Source organism: Saccostrea cucullata, unplaced genomic scaffold (assembly GCF_032062105.1).
Source record: "Saccostrea cucullata isolate Sc308-1 unplaced genomic scaffold, CSIRO_AGI_Scuc_v1 ctg2161, whole genome shotgun sequence".
In the NCBI taxonomy this organism is placed as follows: Eukaryota; Metazoa; Mollusca; class Bivalvia; order Ostreida; family Ostreidae; genus Saccostrea; species Saccostrea cuccullata.
In genome coordinates this window covers 9980-37926 of record NW_026936703.1, presented here as the reverse complement: position 1 = coordinate 37926, position 27947 = coordinate 9980, and the positions used below count along the sequence as shown (strand labels likewise).

Here is a 27947-nt window from a genome sequence, read left to right as displayed (position 1 = left end):
TGGTTTACAAATTGCATATAACTTGCGTTTCTCATAAAATGATTGATTGTATGTTATTTAACAACCCTCTGAATTTTTCATTCGTATGAGATGCCACCACTTGCAAGTGGAGATCTACAAATTTTTGTACAATACTTGGCACTCAGGGCAATTTAGCAGTGAGGGATCTTTTTCATTCCAGCACCTACAGAGACACAGGAGCTCTGTTTAAAGGGTCTCGTCCAAGCGATCAGTCTCCACATCCCACAGTGGGATTCGAACCAGCGAACTAAGGATAAACTCCTTAGTGTGTGCCTTTAACCACTGTGCAACACAAGTGACCTCTTTAAATGAATGTTGTCATATGTTTTGCATGTGATTTTGAATTTAACTTTCAGGTTTTAAATTTTTTCAACTTTCTGCTTTCTTTAATTTGATTTGTGCTACAAACTTAAAGTACCCCCGGTAAGTATATATTTTTAAAAGTATCTGCAATGTAGTTTCGAACAACTGCTCTCAAATCTGAAAGTGTCAGTGATGGCAGCATTATGAATTCGAGAATGTGTGTTAGTATCATGTGTAGGCTATGCTGATCCTTATTATATACTATAGATTATAACATTGTTATGTTTTTTGTAGATCACAGAATGCCTAGGAAGAAGAGCTGGAAGAAAGCTGCTGTGAAGAAGACGAAATCTTGTAAGGCAGATGTGGGTGACAAGTACCCCACAGATGTTGGCCACGTCCAACCATCTGTGCCTCTGGGTGTAGGCCACGTCCTAACACCTATGACATCTGTACCGGCAGGGGTGATCTCTACCACCCCTGTGACAGTGGTCTCTGCGGCTCTCCCTGAGACCACTTTGACTGAAACTATGCCTCAAGTGTTGCCTCTGGCTCAAACTATACCTCAAATGTTGCCTCTGGCTCAAACTATGCCTCAAATGTTGCCTCTGGCTCAAATGTTGCCTCAAAAGTTGCCTCAAATGATTACTCTGAATTCCTCTCAGTTGCTTACTCAGAATATATCTCAGATTACAACTCAGAATATTACTCCGTTTACAATGAACAATATACCAAATGAAACAACACATGCACTGCAAGGTAATTGTATGCATCAGAATTCAGATAATCTCGTGTTTGGATCCTTCCATCAGGGAAGCATGAGGTTTTCATCATTTTCAAGAGGTAATCAGTGTACATGCAATTCACTTATGATGTTGTCAAATTCATATGAAAATTTTTCATTTACTAGTTCCTTTTTAGATCAGACTCTGCTCAAGGGAGATAATTTGTACAACACAGCTGTGAAGAATCTCCAGAGTGCTGGAAATTTTAAAAGTAGGTTACTGATGTTTGATGAACTACCACTTCATATTGATTCTGGTGAAAATCATCACATTGTTGACAAGTTTGATACATTGTTTGGTTTATTAGTTACAGATGATAAGAGAAATCAAATTCAAACTCTACATGAATGTCTGCAACAAGCATTGGGGTTATCTAGATATGTATTAATAATGATTGGCTCGATATGTTCAGCACTGTACAAAGCTTCAGACAATGATTTTTATTTTTTTGACTCGCATTCTCATGGGGAAAATGGTTTGTCTGAATGTGATGGAAAGTCTCTGATGAGACACAGTTGCTGCTTAGATGATTTGTTAGGATTTCTGTATGCAATGTATGAAAGTATGCACATTGAATTTGCAACTGAGTTTGAAGTGATGCCTGTTGCCTTTCGCACACTTATTCATAGCTTCCCTAGTAATAATCAAAGTACACATCAATATTGTAGATTAGATCAGTTAACAACAACTGCTCTCACAAACAAACAATCTGCTGGTACCAATACTGGTCACTTAAAAACAACAGCGATAAAGAAAGATAAAAAGGATTACATGAGAGAATATATGAGAAACAAGAGACAGGAATCAGAGTTCAAACAAAAGGAAAGGGACAGTAAAAGAAACAAAAGACAAGATCAAGAGTTTAAAGAAAGGGAAAGGGACAGAAAGAGAAACAAGAGACAGGATCCAGAGTTTAAAGACAATGAAAGAGACCGTAAAAGAAACAAACGACAAGATGCAGAGTTTAAAGGAAAAGAGAGGGACAGTAAGAGAAACAAGAGACAAGATCCAGAGTTTAAAGAGAAGGAAAGGGACAGTATGAGAAACAAAAGACAGGATCCAGAGTTCATAGAAAAGGAAAGGGACAGTATGAGAAACAAGAGACAAGATCCAGAGTTCATAGAAAAGGAAAGGGACAGTATGAGAAACAAGAGACAAGATCCAGAGTTTAAAGACAGGGAAAGGAACAGTAAGAGAAACAAGAGACAGGATCCAGAGTTTAAAGAGAAGGAAAGGGACAGTATGAGAAACAAGAGACAGGAACCAGAGTTCATAGAAAAGGAAAGGGACAGTATGAGAAACAAGAGACAAGATCCAGAGTTTAAAGACAGGGAAAGGAACAGTAAGAGAAACAAGAGACAGGATCCAGAGTTTAAAGAGAAGGAAAGGGACAGTATGAGGAACAAGAGACAGGAACCAGAGTTCAAAGAAAAGGAAAGGGACAGTATGAGGAACAAAAGACAAGATCCAGAGTTTAAAGACTGGGAAAGGGACAGTAAGAAAAACAAGAGAAAAGATCCAGAGTTTAAAGACAGGGAAAGGGACAGTAAGAGAAACAAGAGACAGGATCCAGAGTTTAAAGACAGGGAAAGGGACAGTAAGAAAAACAAGAGAAAAGATCCAGAGTTTAAAGACAGGGAAAGGGACAGTAAAAGAAACAAGAGACAAGATGCAGAGTATAGGCATGATGAGCAAACAAGAGATTTAAAGAAGAAAAAAGAAATGAGACAAAATTCTAACCAGTTAGAAAAAGAAAGATTGAAGATGAAAGAAAAGAGAAAAAATGAAGAGTATAGATCATCAGAAAATATTGCTGCAAAACAATCAAAAGCACACTCACGGGGGAATTCGGACTATATTGAAACTGAAAAACAAAGATACAGAAAAAGTAAATTTGGAGTTGATGCAATTGAGTGTGTTGACAATTTTCACAACAATGTAAGATTGGGTCCTGTGTTTGTATGCACATGTTGCCAACAGACATGGTTTCACGAAAGTGTTTCAAATGTAGATAATGTTTTGTTGCATGCTGAAATCAAAAGGAAGTATTTTACTAATACAAAGTCTGTAAATGGGCAGGAATGGATATGCAACACATGCAATTCAAGTTTAAAAGAAAGTCGAACGCCAAAACTCTCTATTGCAAATGGAATGACATGGCTTCAAAAACCAAGTGAATTAAATCTGTTACCATTGGAAGAAAGACTCGTATCCTTAAGAATTCCCTTCATGCAGATAAGAGAATTACCAAGAGGAGGGCAGTATTCAGTAAAAGGAAATGTTGTAAACGTGCCAGTTGACATTCAACCAACAATCAACAGTCTTCCCAGGAGACTTGATGAAAATATTACAATACCTGTGAAGTTAAAAAGGAAACTATCTTTTCAGCACTCTTATTGTCATGAAAATATCCGACCTACAAAGGTTCTGATTGCTTTACATTGGTTAATGAAAAACAGTGAATATTATCAGAATTCAAACATAAACATAGATGACAACTGGTTCCTTGAGGTCACCAATTCCGCAAGCGAATTAATGAGAGAGTTTATAGAGGGTCACACCAATCAAGATTCAGCAATGCATGACCAATCAGATGAATCAGACTCTGATGAATTCTGTGAAGTTGATAGTGGTAAGGATGGAAATCGTGATACTTTACTAGACAGTGACTCGTATGACATGAATCAGATCTTCACATTTGCTCCAGGAGAGGGACAGCGACCAATTAGTTTGTATCAAGATCAAATGGCTGAGTATTTGTCATTTCCTACAATATTTTGTGGCAAAGGAAGGGTAGAAAACGATCAGCGTCAAATACCTGTTTCATATGCTGATATTGCCAAGTGGGAATTACGAAGTGTTGATAGACGTGCTGCACAGTCGGTACCAAATTTGTTTTTCAAATTGAAAAAGATTCAACTAAAACAGGTAACAGACAAATGCAATTTAGCCCTTAGAAAGTGCAAAACAAAGGGGAAAACCTTTACTGCAAATGAAATAAGAAATCCTGATCAAATCAATGACATTGTTAGACACAATGAGGGATTTTATGTTTTCAAACAGTTGAGAAATTCTCCTCCTTATCTTGAAACAAGAAAGAAAGACGTTTTTGCAATGATACGACAGCTTGGTCTACCAACTTGGTTTATGTCCTTTTCTGCTGCAGATACACGTTGGAATGATCTGATCAGAGCATTAGGAGTTTTAAACGATGACAAACAGTACACAGATTCTGAAATTGAGAGCATGACATGGACTGAAAAGTCAAAGTTAATTCAGAAAGATCCGATTACATGCACAAGGTATTTTGATCATCGTTTTCGGACTTTTTTGAATACTGTGCTTAAGAGTGATCATCATCCTATTGGTAAGATACAGGACTTTTTCTATAGAGTTGAATTTCAACAGAGGGGATCACCACATGTTCACATGATTGTTTGGATTGAAAATGCTCCAAAATACTTAGAAAATGATAACAAGGAAATTGCTGCATTTGTTGACAGCTACTTGAAGTGTGAAAGGAATACAGAAGACAATTTGACAGAATTGCAGGTTCATAAACACTCACAAACATGCAAGAAAAAAGGAAAGGCTGTTTGTAGATTTGGATTTCCACTTCCACCACTCCAAGCTACTATGATATTAGAACCTTTGGACAGTGACATTGATAAATACAAGAAAATGCACAAGACTATGCAAGACAAAGTGAATGACTTTAAAAATGGATGTGACATAAGCTGCACTTTCCAAGACTTTTTGCAGAATGTACTACAACTTTCTGAAGATGATTATATAAAATGCATCAGAAGTTCTTTGAGAACACCCAAGGTATTTTTAAAACGTAAACCCTGTGACTTGAGAGTGAATGCTTACAACAGTACTCTTCTTCATGCTTGGGCAGCAAACATTGATATTCAGTATGTTTTGGATCCATATGCTTGTGCAATGTACATTGTCTCATACATAAGTAAATCCCAAAGAGGAATGAGTGAGCTGCTGAGTAGAGCTGCTAAGGAAGCAAGAGAGGGCAATCTTGACATTAAGAGACAAGTTAGACACATTGGAAATCAATTTCTTAACAGTGTTGAAGTTGGAGCACAAGAAGCTGCATATCTAGTTTTGCAAATGCCCCTTACAAAAGCATCAAGAGATGTAATGTTCATAAACACATCTCCAGTTGATGACCGTGTAATACTTGTCAAACCTGATTCAGAACTTGAAAAGTTGAATGCTAATTCCACAGACATAGAATGCAGTAACATAGTCAAAAGATATGCAAAACATCCAAAACAACTTGAAAACTGGTGTTTAGCTGACTATGTGTCACAGTTAGATGTAGTTTTCCCAAAGGAAAGTATAAGTGAGCTGTCTGAAATGGAAACAAATGATGATGAGAAGCACCAGTCAGAAAATGAAGATAGTGGAAGTGATACTGAGGGTGAATTTAAAGAAGACAGCACATTAGTTGTGTTGAGAAATGGAATTAAAATCAAGCGCAGAAAAACACCAAGAGTTATAAGATATGTGCGTTATAGCTTAAAGACAAACCCAGAAAATTACTATAGAGAAAAACTAATGCTGTTCACTCCATGGCGAAATGAATGTTCTGATCTTCTGTGTGGACAGCAGAGCTTTGAGCAGTCATTTAACCAGAAAAAATTTTTCTTGGCTCAGAAAATCAAACAGTATGAACACAATGCTGATGTGCTTGAGCAGGCAGAACAGATGGCGCAGGATGATTTGACAGAAGCATATGATGAATTAGCTCCTGGTACTCAACAAACTGACGCAGATGATGAATATGAAGGAAATGTTGATTCTGAAACATTCGTTCACTTTAATCCAGAAAGGCCAATTGAACAGAGAGAGTATGATATAGGAAATGAAGTTGGAATTCCATCAACAAGACAATTAAATGAACAGAGTTCTGTTAGATTACCTGATGATGAGTATTTAAAGCTTGTAGCCAGTTTAAATTTGAAGCAACGCGAATTCTTCAATCATGTTATGCAATGGATCAAGTCTAAACAGGAACCTATTCATGCATATCTTTCAGGAGGTGCAGGAGTTGGGAAGTCAGTGTTAATTAAAGCGCTTTATCAAGCTTTACATCGGTATTTATGTGCTAAGGAGGGTGAAAATCCAGACGATATACGAATTCTTCTTTGTGCATACACTGGTAAAGCTGCGTTTAACATTGGTGGTCAGACAATTGCTTCTGCATTTCACCAGAAAATTAACCAAAGGCAGCAAAATATGCATTGTGATGAACTCAACACATTTAGAACTAAATACAGAAATTTGTCAGTTGTCATCATAGATGAAATTTCAATGGTTGGCAATGCAAAGTTGGAATTTATCAATGGCAGACTTCAGCTTCTTACTGGTTTGAAGAGGCCGTTTGGAGGCATCAGTATTATTGCTGTTGGAGATTTCTTTCAACTGAAACCAATTATGGATGGCTGGATTTTTCAAGATTTAAAACAAAATGCCCAAGCACTTGCATGTAATCTTTGGAAAGAAAACTTCACCTTATTCGAGTTAGATGAACTAATGCGACAAAAGGATGATTTAGAATTTGCACAGCTTTTGAACCGTCTTCGTCACAATGAGATGACTTCTGAGGACTTGGATATAATTCACAGGTGCATCATTGCTGAAAATAGTCCAAATTATCCACACAATGCTCCCCATCTTTTCACAATGAATGCAAAAGTAGATGAATATAACAATAAACTTATAGAGCAACTTCCTGGTGAAAAAGTTATTGTAAAAGCTGTTGACAGTGTCCTCCAAGACCACAGTAAGTCTGTGAAAGACCGACTACTCAGATCATTGCAAAATCAAGATGATGTTAGCAAAACTGCAAATCTCATGACAAAACTAACTCTAGCCATTGGAATGATATATGACATTACAGTTAATATTGATGTTACTGATGGCTTGACAAATGGTTCATCATGTACTGTATTTCTTGTTGAAAACAGATTACCTGGTGTATCAAGGCCAAGTATAGTATGGGTGAAGTTTTTGGATTCTGCATTAGGGAGAATTGCTCGACAGAAATACAGACATCTTTTCCATGATGGTGTTATGGATGATTGGACACCGATATTTGACTGTCAGCGATCTTTTGTTTTCAATTCAACTACATATCAAAGAATACAGTTTCCTTTAAGACCAGCTGCAGGTAAGACAATTCATAAGGCTCAGGGCTGCACTGTTGATGAAATTGTAGTAGATTTATCTCAGTCAAGGATAAGGAAAACACCCCACATTCATTATGTAGCTCTTAGTAGAGTTAGATCTGTTGACAAATTGCATATTCTGAATTTCAATGAGCAAGCATTAACTGTTGATGATAAAGTTGTAGAAGAAATGGAAAGAATGAGGAAGGAAGCACCTCTAAAGCTGTGTTATCTTCCATTGTACAAAACAGAGCAGAACAAACTAAAAATTATGTTTAATAATGCAAGACTCTTCACAAACATTTTGATGAAATTAAAAATGAACCCAATGTTGTAGCATCAGATGTTATTGGTTTTTCAGAAACAAGACTAACCATCAATGATGAACAGAATTTTATGATGGAAGGTTACTTGACTTTGTTTAATCATGAAAAGAGAAGTGACAGCAATCGGCCTCATCATGGAACAGCATTATATGTTAAACAAGACCATTTGATGACATGTATCTCAAAATTCAGTAACACTTTGCTTGAATTCATCATAGCTTTAATAAATTTCAGAGACCTTGGAGAAGTGCAGATAGTTGTTTTATACAAGTTCCCAGCATGTTCTTTTAAAGAATTTGAACGTGAAGTTATGTTGCACTTGAAACCTTTTGTAGACACAGAGAAAAAATTGATAATTCTTGGAGATTTCAATTTTGATTTGTTTACAGGTCACAAAGAATTTCTGAACTTTATGAAGTTGAATTTAAAATGCACACAATTGATCAAAAAGGTAACTCATGATTCAGGTTCACAACTTGATTTGATTTTCACAAACTTCCCTCATTGTGAAACTGATGTGATTGAGGCATATTGGTCGGACCATAAAATGATTTACTGTACATATTCTTTATAAATCTGATATAAGGGACGCAAGAGTATTTATTTGGGGGAGATACGTCATCTTGTCCCCTCTCCCACCTATCGATGTGCCAGTGTCACTTAGTGACATTTGGTACATTGATTGCTGTATACAGGGTTATATTCGCCCTGGCTGTGTTATTTTCAGCCTTTCACACAATTTTTTCAGCGTTTAAATTATCCCCACTCACAGTATTATTGAAGAAATCATACTACGTGTTCTTTTAATTTACCCTGTTTTAAATTTGTCTTACCTCAGATGGATGACAGTGGGAAAAATGAAATGGGGCGAATATTTCCCTGTATACAGTATCTTATAGACACCAATTACTTGATGTAAAATCTTGTTTGTTTTTAGTAACTTTAAACTATTTTTTATATGTATGCATTGAATAGCCTTAAAAATTTGCAAATAACTGTACTAAAATGATTGTACTAAACAGGAATCCTTCATTATGAATTTTTATTGTGGGTTAATTTTTAACAGACAATAAATGTACAAATAATTGAATGTTGCATGTTAAGGGAAATTTATGTACCATCAATAACAATCATTCATGTAAAAAAAAATGATGATCATTGTATATATTATGTGTTAATTAATATTTAGAAATTATGAATATACTGTATTGATGTTTGTGAGATAATAGTTTTACCCTTACTGTTTAGATTCTTTTCTTTAATGATTATACATATGAATATCATGAACTTGTATTTTGAATACCGGTATACATGAAATATTTTGAGATTACATGAATTGTTTACAAAGTTTACTTTAAAGAAAATAATGAGTTCTGCTTAATAATGATTAGAGTTGCACTTGCATCAAGTAATTGGTATCTTTGATATATGTTCAACACTGTATTCTATAATTTTATGAAGTAAATTCATCGAATATTACCGGCATCTGTTCATATAAAATTTTGCTGTATAGAAATATTGTAAGTTTAAAAATGTTACTATGTCTTGTGTCATTTAGTCCCTGCTGAACAATACTGGAGTACATGAGAGTATAAATTTTTACAGTGTATATGAATTAATATTTTTCCCAGAGCAAATATTTTCTTTTAACATCATTTACATGTATGTTCATTGTATATATGAAACTTTGTGTTGAAATAATTTGTCTTGAATTTTTATCTTTTTGGATTTTTTTTGTCTTAAAATGTTAAGTTTATTGTATTTTTGTATTTCAAGTCATTCAGCTTTAAACATTTACTTTTACTAGCTTTAGCTTATACCTGTGTAGAATAGGAAAGCAACCTGCATAATCAGACAGAAACTGACAACTCATTCTAAGCTACTAGTATATTGCTGATTTCAGTTAACTCCATACTAATTGATATTTAATTTTCTCCAGCATTGAGATATTTAATATGTGACCACCATTATATTATAATTTCATGAGAATCGACTTATACCCAGGTAAGTATGAAAAGAGGGGGTCAATGGCCAGCCCGTAAAGGGAGGTAAACCTACCTCTTTATAACATTACAATTTTTCCTTTAAAAGACAGGGAAAAAAAGGTGGATCACTATAATTTCTCATGACTGGGCTTTAAAATCAAAATTATTGATTGCAAAAATCTTAATCACTCCATTTTGGAATATTACCATCAAGTTTAGGTTATCTGATTCCTGCAGGTACTCCAATTACCGGTAAATGTTACTTATTAAAAATTCTTTAAAAATAATAGTTGATGTTCAAAGTCAGTGTCATATAATTATTCATATAATTATTCACTTTCAGTTGGAATCTTTCCAATTTTCGCTTTCGTTATGTATAGGAAAGATTTACTATTAAGTGAACTTAAAAATAAATACAGTATATTTTGTATCTTTCAAACGATTACCTTGATGTATTTAACTTTCCTCTAAACAAATTTTGAACTGTTTAAAAAGCATCTATGTTTACATGTAATGTTATTGTCAGGAAGTTTTGCATTTCTGTCACAAAATTGTTGCAATATTGCATATTTGATACTGTGATTATATATGTCTGTTGAAATCATATGAAATTTAGATAGTTGATTGTTATTAACGCTTCTTAGTTTTCATTATATTCTCTACTAATTGTCTGATAAATTTTCACCAAATCTGTTGAATTTTGTAAAGAAATAAAAGTAAAATCTTATTCGCATTTTCTGTTTTTATTATACTGTAAAATCACATATTTTCGTGGGGTCAAATTTTCGTGGTTTGAGGAAAATTTCTTGGTTCGTGGGGATTTGATTTCGTGGATCAAGAATCAATAAGTACTTATGTGTGTGAAATTTTACATTTCGTTGTAGACATGAATTCGTGGGTCTTGTCATACCACGAAAACAACGAAAATTAACCCCCCACGAAAATTTGTGATTCCACAGTAACTATCATAGCTAATGTTACACCCCCCAAAAAGGAGAGAAATGTTATTGTTCAATAAAAGCATAGTACACTTCAGAGTTGACAGTACAAGTGCTATATTCCGCAGAAATACTGAGATTGACCTCTTTATGACTAAATTGATAATGAGGTACACTGTAAGCATTAATTAAGCACTGGTTGAAAAGAAAGCCATTCTAAACAATTTTATGCTCAGATCAAGCCCAATTACAGAAAATGAATAAAAAGAAATTCATACTCAACATCTACATGCATAATTCTTGCAAGTAAAGGTCTTACACTCAGGTGAGCGATATGGCCCCTGGGCCTCTTGTTATTTAAATAATGCAAAAATTTTCAAAATTCGATATCTTTTCAAAACCCCTGGAAACGCATGCTGATTTTTTGTCCAAAAACATTTAATGATATTATAAGTTTAAATTTAGAATATCTTGGAAAATTATCAGTAGGTAAGGTACGTTGTGTATGTCCTTAATAGACATGAATTTAATTCGAATGGGGGTTGCATTCCATTCCATCTTGTTTTGAAAATGAAAGGATTAACTTCCATTGTAATTGTTGTACATCTCAATACATTCATATACTAGAATGAGTAGATTATATAGAAGAAATTTGAGAAAAAAAGGAAAGGAAGTAAAAGTCAATACATGTGAATAAGCCCACACTGTCCGTCGGACATTTGATGAAAAAAGTACGAGCGGGGTAGCGGTTAAATAATAATATTATTACTTTTTTGAAGGCAAAATTTTAAGGCGGGGCGTGAAAAAAATTGAGCGGACAATTATATTTTTTCTGATTTGCAGAGTAAGTAGATTAAAAGTACGATAAATAGAGCTGAAATATAACAGAAAACAGCAAAGAATTCCAATGGTGCGGGAATTTCAAATTTATATTATTTGTATAGTTTTGTTTAAATAAGAGCGCGCGGGTCCGACGAACAATAAATTTTATTGGTGTGACCTAATTCCTAGCTGCAGAACTGTAGCGTTGTGGTTTTAAATATTAGTCTTGTCCATAAAGCTACAGATCCCGTAATGCAAAAAAAAAAGGTACCATTTACGGCTGAAGATTTTTTTGCGCACTTTGGGGGAAATTTCTCCTTTTTCCAGCATTGTTCAATCAACTAACTCTCACTCCCGAATTCTAGACACATTCTGTAACCAATCTGTATATTTTATCCACCTCCAAATCCTTTACAGTGGTAAACTGATTTGATTAGAATCGTTTGTTAAATTGCTGAAAATACACTTCAAGCGAGTTTATCGCCTGTAGAGACTGCTATCAGGCATGTAGCATCGTTTTTGAAAGTGGAGAGGGGGGGGGGGGCAACCAGAGAATTTTTTTTTACTTACCTGTAAAAGTTGACAAGCATAAAAAAAAATTCCCAACTTTTTCCAAGGCCAACTTCCTTTTTCTTCCAATTTTTTTGCATACAATACATACAATACTACATTTCCTTCATATCACTATACGGTGGTAAGAATTGGGGGGGGGACCAACTTTACAGTGGACATTCTCAATAGTAAAGGTAATGTTGGGGAAAAAAGTGGGGGGGGGGGGGCTAGGCCTCCTCCTGGCCCCCACTGTTGCTACGTCCCTGACTATAAAGAGTTGAGAGGTGGATAATATAAACAGATTGTTGAAAGAATGTGTATAGAATTAGTGAGTGAATGGTAGTTGATTGATCAATGCTTAAAAGTGGAGAAATCCCCCCCCCCCCCAAACTGCGCAAAACGCAATGTTTTAACACAGGACAAGTGGCTTGCGAGGATGGACTAAAACTATATTAAGAACTTCCTGAACTAGTTTTGAAATTTTTTCTCCGGAATTGGGGGGGGGGGTGGTTACTTTTTTCTATGCATAAATAAAGACAAATAATTGAATATGTCCGTAGAATATGTCCGTAGAAAAAGTTCTGTCCTTTATGGAGTAAATGTAAATGTCTCAATAATTTCCGAATATCCCTCGTATATTGATAATATTACATTATACCATCATTGTATTTTTTTTTAAGGTCAAGGCAATGACTCAGAATTTAGAGGAGTAAAGGGCTTATCGAGCCCAAAAGGGCAAGGAGAGCGTTGTTTTTCAATTTTAAAAAATCAGTGATCGTCATGACAGAAAAAAAAATATCAATGAAAGTTTTATATGATTCAACGATTAAAACTGATGGAGCAGACATGTCAAGTTTCTTGTTTAAAAGTCAGAGACATGCAAACCCAATGAGACCATCGGAGCTAACATCAGCTTAATTTAACCAGTATAAGTTTTGTATTTGAAATCTTTTTTGGCAAAATGTAGAAAAACAATAAATATCGAAGCATACCAATGAAAGGTGTATTTTAAGAGGCAAAATGACAAATTACCTTAGAAATATCTTGGATCAAAAAGTTTTGTGATGTAAGGGTGATTTCCTTTTACTCTTCTGTATCAAATTTAAAACGTTTGGGGGTAGCATGAAAAGGACAATCAGACTTCCAGTGAACATTTTAAATGTTAAAAAAGAACAACAACAAAAAAATACGATCATGGAAATAGAAGTGGGAGGATACTCCACCCCTCCTGATTCTATCACCCCCTAAAATCAAGGGTTTTTGATCCGCTCCGCTTTATGCGGGCATCAAAAACCGGAGGGCAAGCCCCTTCTCAATTTCCTAGCTAGTGCCTGAATATGTTCGTTTGAGCGAAATTCGGATGCAGATGATATAACTTTTCTGAAATTGTTTTCAATCTACTGTATTTTCAGTTCAATTTAGGAATGAAATATCCTTATATTCACTAGGAAGGTCAAAATTGAAAACATTTATCTACATCAAAAATTCAAAATACACAAGACTGTATTGAAATGTTTTTACATTAGTTTCACAATTGAAGCACTTTTTTTAAGTGGTGTCATTTTGTAATTTTTGAATTTACTACCACCCGGTAATCAAAAAATTACAATATGACAATGGGATTTAAAAAATTCCTCTAAATATGCCTGTATCCAATTCTCAGACGACCATGTTATCATACATGTACACGTACTTGAATGTACATTATGCATGGAATCTTCTTTATTCTACGAGTAAATTTTGAAAAGAATTTCTCAAAGAGATTCCCACTGTTTATAAATAAAATTGAATCCACATAATACACGCACGATATTTTTCAGACATGCAGAAATTTTATGTCCTTCTTTCATGTATATGATTGCCACGTCTGATTCATATTTGGACGTTCTTCTGACTATACCAGTACTAACTATATTTAAGACCAAATTAAAAGTAAATTTTATGCCAAACGAATAACTTTAGCTTTTCTATTGTCATCTTTCCTTATTTATGAAATAATACAGGCACGTAGCAACAGAGAAGGGAAGGGGGGCTCCTCCCCCCCCCCCCCACTTTTTTCCCAACATAACTTTTACTATTGCAAATGTTCATTGATAGGCTGGTTGCCTCCCCCCTTTTGTGGTACAGTAAATTGAAATAAGGGTAATGTAGCATTGTATGCAAAAGAAGAAGATACTGAAAGAAGTTGGTATCCGAAAAAGTTGCCCCCCCCCCCTTCACCCACCCCACCCCCACAAAATAGGATTTTCGAGTTCGGGCAACGTCGCAGCTGTTGCAGAAAATATTATATACCTCTTATATATTTTTTTCTGCAAAAGCTCCGACGTTAATTTCCGTACTAGCAAACAAAGAAAAGCACTTAACTATTTATGTTAATTTTACATATTTATGAAAAAGGTCAAAGTTAAATTAAATAAGTTAAATATTATACATTTATTGACGGAGTTAGAGGACAACATGCGCTTTGTCAGTCCCAAGAACCAACTGTCTGTCTGAGGATGCTAGAACGACAAAACGCAGAACTTAGTCAATAAATGTTTTGCTATACCTTTCATTTTCATTTTTTTTCACATACATGTATTTTGTACTATCTACCGTGATGTAACCTCCGATCCGTCACTTCTGAACACCAATGAATGAAAATGAGATTAAGCTCCGCCCATTCTGTGACTGAAGCGATCCAACATCTCATCGACCGGTCCAACATCTCACTAAGCGGTCAAACATCGAATGTTTGGGTCAAGTACAAAATAAGACGAAAATAGTCCCATCCACATAATCTGCAGTAAATCGGTTTTGTTATTATAATATTTTTGAAAGATCATAAATATTCATGTATGATTATATCAATTGTATTCTTATATAAATATATGTACAAAACAATAAATGCAAATTACTTTTTAATGAATATTTACAAGCACTTTAATAAAAATGATTTAGTATAATAAAAACCAAGAATAGATCTAAAATAACAACACAAACTTAATTTTTTTACAATTTGACAGGTCGAAAGGTCGACAAGTTGACAGGTCGACAAGTTGACAGGTCGACAGGTCGACAGGTTGACAGGTTGTATATTTATTTAGTTATATCACTACAAGTATCATGGGTGGGTGGGGGTGGGGGGTACTGCATTTACATGCAAATCATTTTCCACACTGATATATATTGACTGGACATGTTGAATTACATATTTAAATAAACATGGGCAACATGTCTACCTGTCGACCTGTCAACCCGTTTTAGTAACATTTGTCTTTTAAATTTTTAATATCACTACAAGTATCATCTTAAGGGCGGGTGGGGGGGGGGGGTCATTCATATCATAAGATACATGTACATGTACATTGAATGCCTAAAAGTGTAATTTCCATTCTCTTTTCATATGCGCAATGTCTCATAACAGTTAGATGTATACATCTCCAAACCTATCCAAACCTATGACGACATGTTGACATTGTGAATTACATATTTAAATAAACATGTCTACCTGTCGACCTGTCGAGTCTACCTGTCGAAATGTCAACACACACCTGTTTCAACCTGTCGACCCGTCAACCTGTCTACCTGTCTACCTGTCGACCTGTCAACCTGTCGGCCTGTTAAGCAAACATAGTAACATTTGTTTGAACAGATAATCTTTTAAATCAATTTATATGCAAGATTAAATATTTTGTTTTGTACATTTATAATCCATTTGATATAATAATTGTTTGACGATATAGAATGCAATAAAAAATGCAATCGGTTGGTATAATTCACGAACAATGGCTCTAAATATTCATTAAAATAGCATACATTTAATTCATATACAAAATATGCTAATTCATTATGTTTTGTACATTTACAGTGATTTATGAATATAAATAAATATGCAAAAAAATATATTCTTACGAGGGAAAAAATGGAACTATTTTCGTCTTATAATGTACTTGAGCCATGTGGCTGTTAGACTGAAAGCACACAGTTTGGTTCGAGGGTCCGACAAAACGCATTTAGCCCGAGAACTCACTCTGTCAATAATTATTTTGTTATACTTTTCATTTTATTTTATTGACATACATGTATTTTATACTGTATTCCGTGATTTAACGTTAACTGTTTAACGAATGAAAATGAGATTAAGCCCCACCCATTCTGTGGCGTAAGCGGTCCAACATCTCACTCAACAGTCCAACATCGATTTTTTTTGTGCCCGCTCAGCAAAACATTAAAAATGTTAGAATTTTTTCGTTTAGATTTATGTAAGAACAAATTTTTAAAGGTATAACAATAGATATGATGGACTTTTTTTCGTTTATTGCTTTGTATAGGAACAATTTTAAAAGGAATATATTGCAGACATATATGTCATTGCGTGGACCCTGGGGTCCACGAAGTAAATATATAAGCGAGGTTTAACAGGATGCCTTGGGCAAACGACAGGCTTCGCATGCGCGAGAATGCTGGAGAGTTCGCACCTTAGGTAACCTGCCCGTAGAATAATTCGCCCTATTCGAATTAGAATATGCCATTATTTGCAAATCGCGCTTTTAAATCCACATATCGCATTTACATAGTCATTGGCGGATCCGAATTTCCCTCTTATACAGTCATATACCTTTTATGTACAAACTAAACTTTGATTCTATTGTACAAGCATTTTAAAAAGTAGGAAGAACTTAGATACATGTAACTTTACAACTTGAATGAAAAACGTCATTCAACGACTAGTTCTAGATTTTAAAAAATAGAAGAAGCTTTCAACGGCATAAGTCTTGTGCATCAAGGTTCGCAAAATAATTTTTTCAGCAATCCAATGCCGTTTGATAGAGGTCTATATATAGCAACGGGTTTTAATGTGTGTGTGTGTGGGGGGGGGGGGGGGGCAAAAATTTCTGCGTGCTACAGAGCTGTGATACACGTGAACCATCATCAGATCTTTGTTTTTCTTCCGCATAAATCCAGAACAGGTGTCAAGTCGCAGCCATTATCGGTTACATGCATATGTATCAAAATAGCCCGATTTTTGAAACTGACAAAACTTAAGGCCGCTAATCGGAGATAAAATTTAACAACTTTGCTTTGAGACTACAATCAGTCATAAGTAGGCAGATCATTGTGGAAAATGTGAACAAACCTACATGAATATTCACTACACCTAGAAAATTTCTTAATTGAATTTCGGTTAGAAAAACATGCATATGGTCCACGTATTGCAGTCCTTTTTTAAAGGACAGCAACTTGTTGTATTTATAACTGATGGAAGAAGGATATGGAGATAACGAACAGTATTCAATATCAACATCTATAAAACAATACAAAATAGGAGCAGAGCAAACACTGACCTGCGAAACATCAGAAGTGGGATCAGGTGCCATTGAGGAGTGAGCACCCCCTGCTGACCGGTCACACCCGCCGTGTATCGACCATAGAACTAAAGAAATGATGTCTTTAAACGAGATTGCTGATATTCTTGTTTCATCAACTTGCTTGTCAATAATTTACCGTGTTTTAGAAATTGTTCATACATAGAGAATATAGGTACTCCTGCGTATCGAATCAATTTATATAGACGCCATATGCAGGTGATGAAGGTATATTGCTGCATAAGTAAGGGAAGTTGACGATAGAAAAGTTAAAGTCATCAAGTTTATTATATAGCTTGGTTGTTAGATTACCATTAACACATTTTTCAAGTAAAATATCCAAGTATGAAACAGATGTGCCAGACTCTGTGGTATCTTTTATCTCAAGTTCACCATGATATATTGTATCGACGTAGGAATGGAAATTACTATTGTTAATTGACAATGCGTCGTCGATATATCTAAATGTCGAGTGTTTTCTTCTTTTCACGCATAAGATTTTGCACAAATTCTGCTTCATATGAATATAAAAACAGGTCTGCTGATAATGGAGCACAATTGTTACCCATGGGAATTCCAATAGATTGTTGATATTTTAAAATCAGTGTTCATTAATTTCACCTTTTTTTCATTAGGAAATACATAATATATTATACCAAAAGTATGTCTTCGTACGAGATATTATTAATATCCTTTTCGATACATTCTACCTAATTAACAGGACTTTATATCATCCAAAATATATACATAATTATATAACATTGCATATCTTTCCGCTTTTTTGTCTTAGCTATCAATGTCTATAATCAGTCAAACATCCAAATATGAAAGGAATAAAAGACAGCCAACCAATATAACTAATATTTGGCATTTTGCGATTTTCAATGTGTTTGAAATATAGAAATATACAAATGTAATGGTGATTTATTTAAACGTACGTCCACTGTTGGTGAATGAGGACATATTGGAGAATTAAACATTGAAGTTCAAACACTCTATTGGGAAAAAAAAATGTCAATTTTCAACAGGGGTAAAATTTTTAGATACAGTAGTGCATACAAAAAAAAATTGTTTTTTTTCTTCGGGTTTTTGTCGTTAGAAAATGACTCCGTCATTTCATTATTACTATGGTAGTCATTACACATCTTTACACTGGCCTGGCACAGTGGTTAAAATTCTTTATATAATCTAGGTTCGTAATTTTTAAAAAGGGGGCCCCCTAGCTCTTCCAAAATTGGGAAGTGAGTGATCCATGGGTGTTAAGTGTTTGTGTTAAGACGGAGCTCTATGGATCGTAAAGTGAAAATGTATGTATTCTCCTTCTAACCAAAAAGTGTTCCGCGTGGCGCCGTGTCCTTAAGTCGCGGATTCGAATCCACTGCGGGACGCGGAGATCGGTCCTTCGGATGATACCGTATGAACCGATCGAGGTCCCTCGTCATAGTAAGTGTTGACATGCACGCAAAAAGACCCTCATTCATAAATGGCCCTGAGGGCCATGTATAGATGTTTATGTAAATTCACTGCCCTCTATCGACAAATGGTTGTGTCTCCATGCATACGAGAGAAAAATCCTCTAGGGGATGTTCAACAACGCACACCGATATTTCCAATACCATAGTTATGTCAGGTGGTAGTCAGAAATTCTTTTTTTCTGTTTTTAATGCCTATATTTCGAATCCAAAAATGTTTCGATTTTTTTGGTCCCATTAAGTTCGATTTGTATTGTCGTAAATGTATTGTCGTTCTCAAGGTCAATACGATGTTTTATGCACAACATAAACAAGAATGCCATTAACAAACTAGATTAATTTGTGTACGGAAAAATGAATACAACCTTCAAAGTTTACAGTATCAAGGTCCTACAAACTTAGCTGCAGAACTGTAGCTCTCCGAAAAAAATAATTATATTGACATACAGGTCTGTAAATTCGACATATATTTTTCGGAGAGCAGCTATTACACCAAGTAGGGTAAATATGTGTATTGCACACTGGTGACACGTAATTCATATTTGAAAAATGTAAGCAAACAGGGTTATTGTACTCGTTGCAGAATGCAAATGTACTTTCCTAACACACACCCCCTCCACCAACACACACACATTTTTTTTCCAACATGCTTAATAAATCCATTAAAGAAAATTATTTCATTCTTTTTCATTCTTTTATGAAGAAAACCTGAAATCACTGAGTCTGAATTTGTTTTTTTTTTATCTTATTGTGGTATTGTCCAGGAACAAGGGAGCGTAAAGCCTAAGGCTATATTAAGCGACATACATTCGAGGGCTGTTCATTGTCCAATAATGTCCTTGGTGCTCGGAAAGAAGCAAAATACGCTTTTCAAAGGTTTTAATGATTTGACTGAATATTCTCTTTTAATTTAAACACATGTCCATGGTATTTGATCCAATTGCTATGGTGTTCCGCTGGGGCCACTCGCACCATCGCCTTAAATGCGAGAGTGCGAAGTTGCAAGGGCGAAGTTGCGAAATGCGATTTGCGAAGAAAGGAAAGTGCGCAGATGCGACGGCGAAGCGCGAAAATGCGAAACTTCACTAATCATTAACACATCTTTCAAGGATTGGCCGATGTATGGCCGAGCATCGTAAAGTCTCCGTTGAATCTAAAATCATCGGAGGGTTGAGTGGTGGGCAACAGAAATGGCCAATCATTGGTCAATGTTCGACCAAACAATTGCCCATAGTCGACCGACGTACAAACGATGTTCGCCAATGTATAAGCGATGTAACATACATCGGCCAATTACCCTGGGACATTGTTTAATGATTAGCAATGCATCGCTGGGACTTTGTAAGTCCGGACTACTAGACCGATGTGGACCGATGTTGGGGCATCACTCACACCACGGATTACCAACGATTACCACCGGTCTACGGCCACCGGCCGAGAAATGTGAGCAGGCATTAGTCTCAGAGCAGTATGATATTTCGGTATTTTATTCCTAGGGTTTGAATCCCACGTATACTATTTAATATTTTTATAAAATGAAAATTTTTTATGAGATATAATTTCTCTCAGAAAATGTTTTTTCCTCATAATTTCATAAATTTCAATAATGAGAAGTAAATTTAAATACGCAATTTACATATCAAAAGTGATTTCTTGATATCTGACGCTAAAGGCTTTCTGCACCCCTTACCCCCCCCCCCCCCCCCCATTTTCTTGACAATTTGCGCTGGGTTTTGTTACGAAATTTGCGCTGGGTTTTGTTACGAAAAAAAAATTATTTAACTGTCTTGCTGTTAATATAATCATACTTTGTTAAGAAAAAAGAACATAATTATTTCAAATGCACTTGTAAGACGATGCTAGTATGCCTCCATTCGTTTACGTCTTGGTTATGCATATTAAACTCATTCTTCAATATTCACGCAAGTTTATCCTTTGACTTTAATGAATTCTACGTTTATGCAATTTAGGTTTAATAAACTCAATATACATAACTTTGAAAATCTCACTGAGACCTCCTTAGCAATGTCCAGGTTGTCAAGATCGCACCACATTTTATTAACTCGACTACCGTTTTTTTTTATCAATTCTGTTATTCTTCACTGAGTTATATTGATCAACTCTAAAGATAAATTATAGCTTGACAGTTGCTGAGAAAAATGAGATTTAAAGTTTTCATTCTTCGAATACGTATGTTCAATGCATCTGGTCACCATTTTAAAGAAATGACATTGTACTGCCCCTCTCCCCTTCAAGCATATTTTATTGGAGGGGTGGGATGGGGTGGAGTGGTGGCTGTCGAGGAAACTGTACTCTACACCTTCTACACAGAATAGGACACCCCCTCCCCCCGGAAAATTGACCTTAGTGTGAGATTTTTGTAGGGAGGATTTTAGGGGGAGCCTACTTTACAATATTGATATGTCGCGATCGTGTTACAGAGACCAAGAAACCGGTATTTACATTGTAGGTACATGCATGTAGCTATAATTTCCAGAACTTATTCATTTATTTGTTGAATCTTCTACATTACATCTATAGAAGTGTAAAAATTTTAAAAGGTAAAACATGGCATCGTACATGTAGCATCCAAAGTTGCTTACACTAAAAAATGAAATTATGTTGTTTTTTCCGTACATTTTAGAGAGAAATGTGAATATTAATTGAAAATCATTGTAAAACCGGCTTGTAAAAATATTGCGATATTATGGTTTGAAAAAATATGATATATCGTAATACGAAAATTTTGGTGATATCCATCCCTATTTGATTAGTTGTTAAAGAGAGACTAGATCGATGTTGAAACACAATTTCTTTCCACTCCATTGAACTGTCTTTTGTTTGACATAATTAAGTTATATGTAACGAGTAAGGAAAAAAAAATATGGCGGAGAAGATTGCGATATAGTATTTGAATCCGGATCCTCGAAATATTCTAGACAAGTCCACTACCAACTGAGCTAGCTTGCAACCGGCGATCAATCTCGTATGACCGCAATATTTATACTTTAATGCATGTTAGAAGCAGATCAGACAAATAAAAAAGAGGGGTGGGGGTCAAGACAGATCTAGATCTAAGATTCATAGTAGATTGAATTCATCCTTGAACGAGCTCTGTTATCGTTAAAGTTTACGACTCACCGGGTGTGTTCAGTTGGTAAAGTCGGTACACACCAATGAACAAGGACTGACAATGTACTTTGAGGGAATTTTGCTTTCGAGCATATCTACTCTGAATTTTCTGGATAATAGTTTGATATTTTTCATTAATACACATTAATACACAACAAAATTGCCACTTTTCATAATTATTAAGAATGAAATTTAAAAAAATGTGAGTAAGGGAGGATACATGTATGTCAATCAAACCAGTCCACAAGTTCGAAGTTTCAATAATTCTGAGATGATATAAGATTTTTATTGTATTTTCATGTGAAAAGCTAAATTGCAATTGAATATATATGTCGTGATAATATACAGAAAATTTGAGAAAATTCTCTAGACATGTAACTTCAATTTTGTGTCTTAGTACCTTTAAAGCTCGTGTACCCCAAAGACTTATTCTTGGTCATCTGCTATTTCTCATTTACAAAAATGACATTAGTTGTCTATGGAATCAGCTGTGTAATTAAAGTCGACACATTGAACCTTGGGGAGCTCAACATTACCGCTACATCGCCAAAAATTTCAACTCATTATCGCTATAATTTTTTTCAAAATTTCAACCGATCATTACCGCTACTTCTTATAGGTTAAAATATCACCGATACACATCGAATCAGCCAAGCATGGTGTGGAGTACGAGTTCCAATCACAAAACTTTCACAAAAAATTCGGCACGTTTTACAGTTTACATGAAATAGGGGAAATTACAATACAGCAGTAGGTTTGGCAAATGACAGTCAAAGCTTTATGCCTAGGTCACATTTAAGCCGATGTTCGGGACACCAATTATACCCCCGCTTGAAAAGTGGGAGGGTAAACAGTGATCGGTATGTCCGTCCGTCTGTGAGTGTCTGTTACGCTTTGGGGTACCCATCATTTATCCGCATTTCCTCTTATACTGCTGAGTGAAATTTTATGAAACTTTCACAGAATCTTTATTACACATTGCCATTGTACATCTCCTATTTTTGCTTTTTGATCTGACACACATTTTGGGTTTTCCGGCCACCTCAAAAACATGACCTTTGCCATTATAACCATATGGGAGGCGGGGTATCGTTTGGTGAGCTCATGCTCACAGTGCCTCTAGTTTCTTCTGGTCTTGTCGGCTATAAGAATATAGAATAACACCTTGAATTAAGAACTTCATTCAACGAATAGTTCTAGGTTTAGAAAAGATAGAATTACAAGTAGTCTTCTTCGGCATTTGTTTTGTGCATCAAGCCTTGCAAAAATAATTATTTATACAGCAATCCAAATACAGCTTGATACAGGCTTGTAGCAACGGTTTTCCATGTGGAGGAGGGCGGGGGGGGGGGGGGGGCTCTGAAAAAAATCTGCGTACTACAGAGCTGTGCTTCACGTGTATCATCAGATATATTTTTCCAATTATAGATTTCTTCTGAATAAATCCAGATTAGATGTAAAGTCCCAGCCGTTATGGGTTAAAATAGCCCAATTTTTTAAAATGACAAAACTTTTTAGGCCAATCGGAGATAACATTTAACAATTTTGCTATATGTAAGTACTTTTGATCAGTCAGAGTAGACAGATCATTATAAAAAAGTGAACGAACCTACATGAATATTCACTTAACCTAGAAATTGTCTTGAATTGAATTTCGTTTAGAAACACATGCATTTGGTCCACGTATTGTAGTTTTTTTTAAAGGACAGCAACTTGTTTATGTTATTTTCGTTCAAAAATATATCAATCCATGCATCAAAATTTTGTTCATGTTATGTATCCTTAATAGGTTAAATATTCACAAGTCGACCAATCGTCGCCCTATCATCGAGCTCTGAGCTACAGTTTGATTTCACAGTCGTGCGAAATTTTGAACACTCTTATTGTCGAACGACGGACGACCGACTTAATAAACTGACTGCCGATGGTCGGACGATGATCGAAGGTTGGTCGACGGATAACTTCAATTGAAGAAATTGGCCACCGACGCAGAAAAATTATAACTTGGACCGATCGATGGACACAAAATTGGTTGGCCGACAAAAAAAGAAGTCAAAATCGGCCAAGATAACGGCCGATGAGCTGACGACTGTCACCCGAAGAATCTCATTTTTGCTTCAAAACTCGTCGGCTGTTGATTGTTGGAAATGCTACTGGGGTTTTACTGATTGTGTAAAGACAGTGTGAAGACTGAGTGTTTTATCCATGAACAGTGCTTGATTTGAAAAATTTGAAGTGCTTTATTAAATAAAATATATATTAAAATTACCCCCCCCCCCCCCACACACACCGGCCTTACTATCAAGCAAATATTCAAACACACACACGTATGGAAAGATCTAAGGTTGTGGTAAATAATAACTTTGTTTACGTCCCCTTTTTCTTTGAAAAGATACTGTACCCCCAGTCTGAATAAAAAAAACACATTTCAAAAACTATATACTGAAGCCTTAAAATTGAATGGATTTGCAGCATTTCCGAAGAGTACAAAGAACTTTCTTCTTTGGGAATTTGAAAAAAAACTTGTTTGGAGGTGGGTGCGGCTGGGGTTTAAAACAAAGAGTTACAAGTTAGTTCCTTCAAAACATATTTGATCAAAAAACGGTACATATATAGCCAATACAGCCACAGATTGCGGGAATCTAATATCAAATTAAACCTCGCATGTTACATATCATATATAAAATATATAAAAATAAGTAGACTATTTTCTACCATTTTCTCATAAAGAAGTAATAGTGAAGTGAATGGGGGAAATTAAATGTGTGAGAATCTGTCTATTAATATTCAATACATAAGTTAGACGTACAAATATCTATTATCGAAAACCGTGTTTATCTCCCCTCTTTCTTTCTCTCTCTCCACTTGGCAAAAAATAAAGGGGCCGCGGTTCCAACCCCCGCCCCTCTGGATCCGCCAATGTTATGCTTGTATATGTTATACTTAAATAAATCAATCTGTACACTCATAAGTGGCAGGTTAGCGAAAGAGACAATGTAGCGGTAATGTGTAATTCTATATGTAGCAGCAATACAACGTTTTTGTTTCGGTAATGTCTATGGAGCGGTAATGAAAATTTCTTAAATGTAGTGGTAATGATACGCGCACCCGAACCTTGTAGCTCAAAAGCTCAAAGACCGGATTTTACAGAAATTATATAATGATTTGAATAATTTCAGTAAAGGTATTACACATAAATTTTTTTAAACAAAGTTTGAATGTGAAAAATACTCAACTATTTTACCAAGAAAATTTAGAACTATCAGTTCAAAATTAAGAACAAGTAATCATCATCTTCCAATAGAGATGGGTAGATGAAATAATGTTGAAAGAAATGAAAGAGTGTGCAATTTGTGTAATAATAATCAGATAGGAGACGGATTTCAATATTTACTGGAATATAATGCATTATGTAGTATTCGGAAAGATTTTGTTGTTGCAGAAACACTGTATGTACATCCAAGTGTTATAAGATTCTGTTATTTGATGACAAGTACTGATCCAGCATTCTTACGAAAATTGTGTATACACTGAACCAAGCTTCTAAGTGTTCACCAAACATTTTTTAAGTTTTAAAGAAAAATGCAAACAATTAAGAATTTCGTAAATTCATGCTTAATAATGCATATTTCAGTTCGATTTTGCGTAAGTTTCATGTAAGTATCTCGTCAGAATTTTTAGCTAAGTGTCAGGGAAATGATGTACCTTCAAAATGAAAACTCACACAAAGATATTTCTTTGGAGTAAGACCACCATTCGCTCTTTTACTGCAAGACATACTTTACTGTTGGATACAATGTACCCCTGAATATGAGAATGACCCATCTGCTGCCAAACCTACTGCCTAGATTTTTCCAAACCGTTGAAATTGAGTAGAAGGGGGGTGGGCTTAAAATTTCTTATAAAATCAAAAATGTGTTAAATGGGATTCAGATCTGGAGATCTGAAGATGCATCATCACACAGAGGTCTTTTGGTCAATATCCTTGGACGTTTATCACGAGGACACCGCTTTAAGGATGATTCAGAGTACTGATATTAGACTGTCACAAGCACCGATTTCTTTTTCATACGATATCATTTTCATACTATTGAATCCTTTTGTTTTCGTATTTCTAACATTGTTTCAGGACAATTTAACTGTGTTTAAATCTGGTGTGACGCAAAATTTTGGCCTCAGACGAAGAACAAAGTCACTTAAGGTTTGGTCAAAAACTTTCAAATTGTGATAAATTGGCGATGAAAAAGACGGACAGCCTATCAAAAAATGTTGTTTAAATGGGATTTGATACGGATTGTTAATTTTTAAAAGTAATATCAAGGACAACTTAACACTGAAATAAAAGTAAGTAAAACGTGGTGCATGGATGGTCCAGATATCAACATTCTAACGGCTCTCCCTTCTTTCTCAATGGTCATTTTGCCAATGTTTTGTGTTTTTTAGTGAAAACAGTTTTTAAATTGTGATAATGTTCACAAAAAATTACTAATTATACAAAACACGTGCCACAAAGTAAGGATTTATTGTTTTTAAGATTCGTCATGGATCATTGGTTTTCATCGGTTATATTTATTTTTCTTTCTATAATTGTTGAGAGGACTCATTTGTTGTAATAATTTGAAAATATTATACATAAATACATTTATAAAAGTGAACACTTAGAAGTTTTGTTAAGTGTATATATCTCCAATTTTTTGACATTGTCTGTCCTCCTGTAATTTCTTCTCGCTCATAATTATTGTAAATATGTATACTAGTATATGTAATCTACCCATCTCGCTGAGATTAGTATATGTACCTCTTGTACCATACATTTGGTTTTTGAGAGAACAAATGAATGTTGATTATAATAGTAAAGCCAGTCAGATACTACAAACCACACCATCGTGGTACCTGGAAAGCTATCCAACGAAGGACCCGATTCACAACCTATTGTCGTTATCTATAAGCTAGACAAAGGTGATCGGATTTCTTGCGTTTGATTTTATTATGCTAAAATAATTTTGTTTAAACCAATTTTACATGTATCAATCTGATAAAATTACATTTTCATTATCCTGGGACGGGTTTAAATTTAAATATTCACATTTCTAATTCAGTGGCAAAGGACTAGTGAAATTGGCATGGCGGTCCTTGTGTAATTTAAATCTATGTCCACTTTTTAAAAATCTAAATCTACAGTTTTATTTCACAATGCAATGAAATTATAAGGAATCACTGTCTAGTTAATATAGCATGCCTGGGACATCAACAATAGTGGGAAACATACTTCGTCCGTCATGCAGATTATCCCACGTTCCCCACAGTCGTTAATGCCCTGGCATACTATACTAACTAAGACAGTGATCCTTAAATGCATAGATGATATCCGGTTAAATACATTGTATATACACGTGATTTAATCGGTCAATAGAAGGATAATACTTTTATTTATAATGACAAAGTTTATACTAGAATGTTGAGAATTATAAAGAGTATACGTTGTTAAAAATAATCTATTGATAAATGGAATATAAAGAGGTCGAATACATAATGAAATTTCAAACAAGGAGGATTTTGACATGTTAAATTTCTTCCTGTTTATTTGAAGTCCATTTGAATTATAACCCTGAATATGTCGAACCCCCGGACGGCTCGAAGCCGATCTATGGTCCCATCAGCTTCGAGATAACGAAGCTTAACTGTTCATGCATTTTTCTTTTCTATTTAAATACAGAGGCATTAATTTAATTTATTTAGTGAATAAGTACCATAAGTGTCAATAAAATTTAACATTACAATATCGACGCCGCTCATCATATTGTAACTGGCTTCACAAAAAATGACTTTAGGGCCACTATTAAGGGACTGGTTGTTGATCTTTAAAGGTCATTAAAGGTCATGAGATCCTTTTCGTATTTGACCTCGCCACAAAATAAAGATACATGTAGGCATAAGGTATATACCATCACTCCACTGGACAAAAGTGTCACACAATGCATATGCAAATCAAATATAGTACTGATCACTACAGTAAGGCCTTCATCCTATCAACTATCAAACTAACATTGAAAGATTCCACGTGAGGGCAGGGAA

General features: G+C 35.1%; 1 protein-coding gene across 1 annotated transcript; it reads left to right on the top strand.

The window, feature by feature from the left end:
* Positions 1 to 626: 626 nt before the first annotated feature.
* LOC134246304 (uncharacterized) lies at positions 627 to 7125 on the top strand. The gene is made up of 4 exons (XM_062728627.1): positions 627 to 2298; positions 2386 to 2553; positions 3121 to 6912; positions 7097 to 7125. Exons 1-4 carry the CDS (start codon positions 627 to 629, stop codon positions 7123 to 7125), a joined length of 5661 nt encoding a protein of 1886 aa, XP_062584611.1.
* Positions 7126 to 27947: the final 20822 nt, after the last annotated feature.

Coding starts and splice junctions, on each gene's coding strand:
- LOC134246304 (XM_062728627.1), top strand. CDS start 627: ATGCCTAGGAAGAAGAGCTGGAAGAAAGCTGCTGTGAAGAAGACGAAA. Junction 2,299..2,385: donor TAAAGACAGGGAAAGGAACA/GTAAGAGAAACA, acceptor CAGAGTTCATAG/AAAAGGAAAGGGACAGTATG. Junction 6,913..7,096: donor CAGTGTCCTCCAAGACCACA/GTAAGTCTGTGA, acceptor TGTTGAAAACAG/ATTACCTGGTGTATCAAGGC.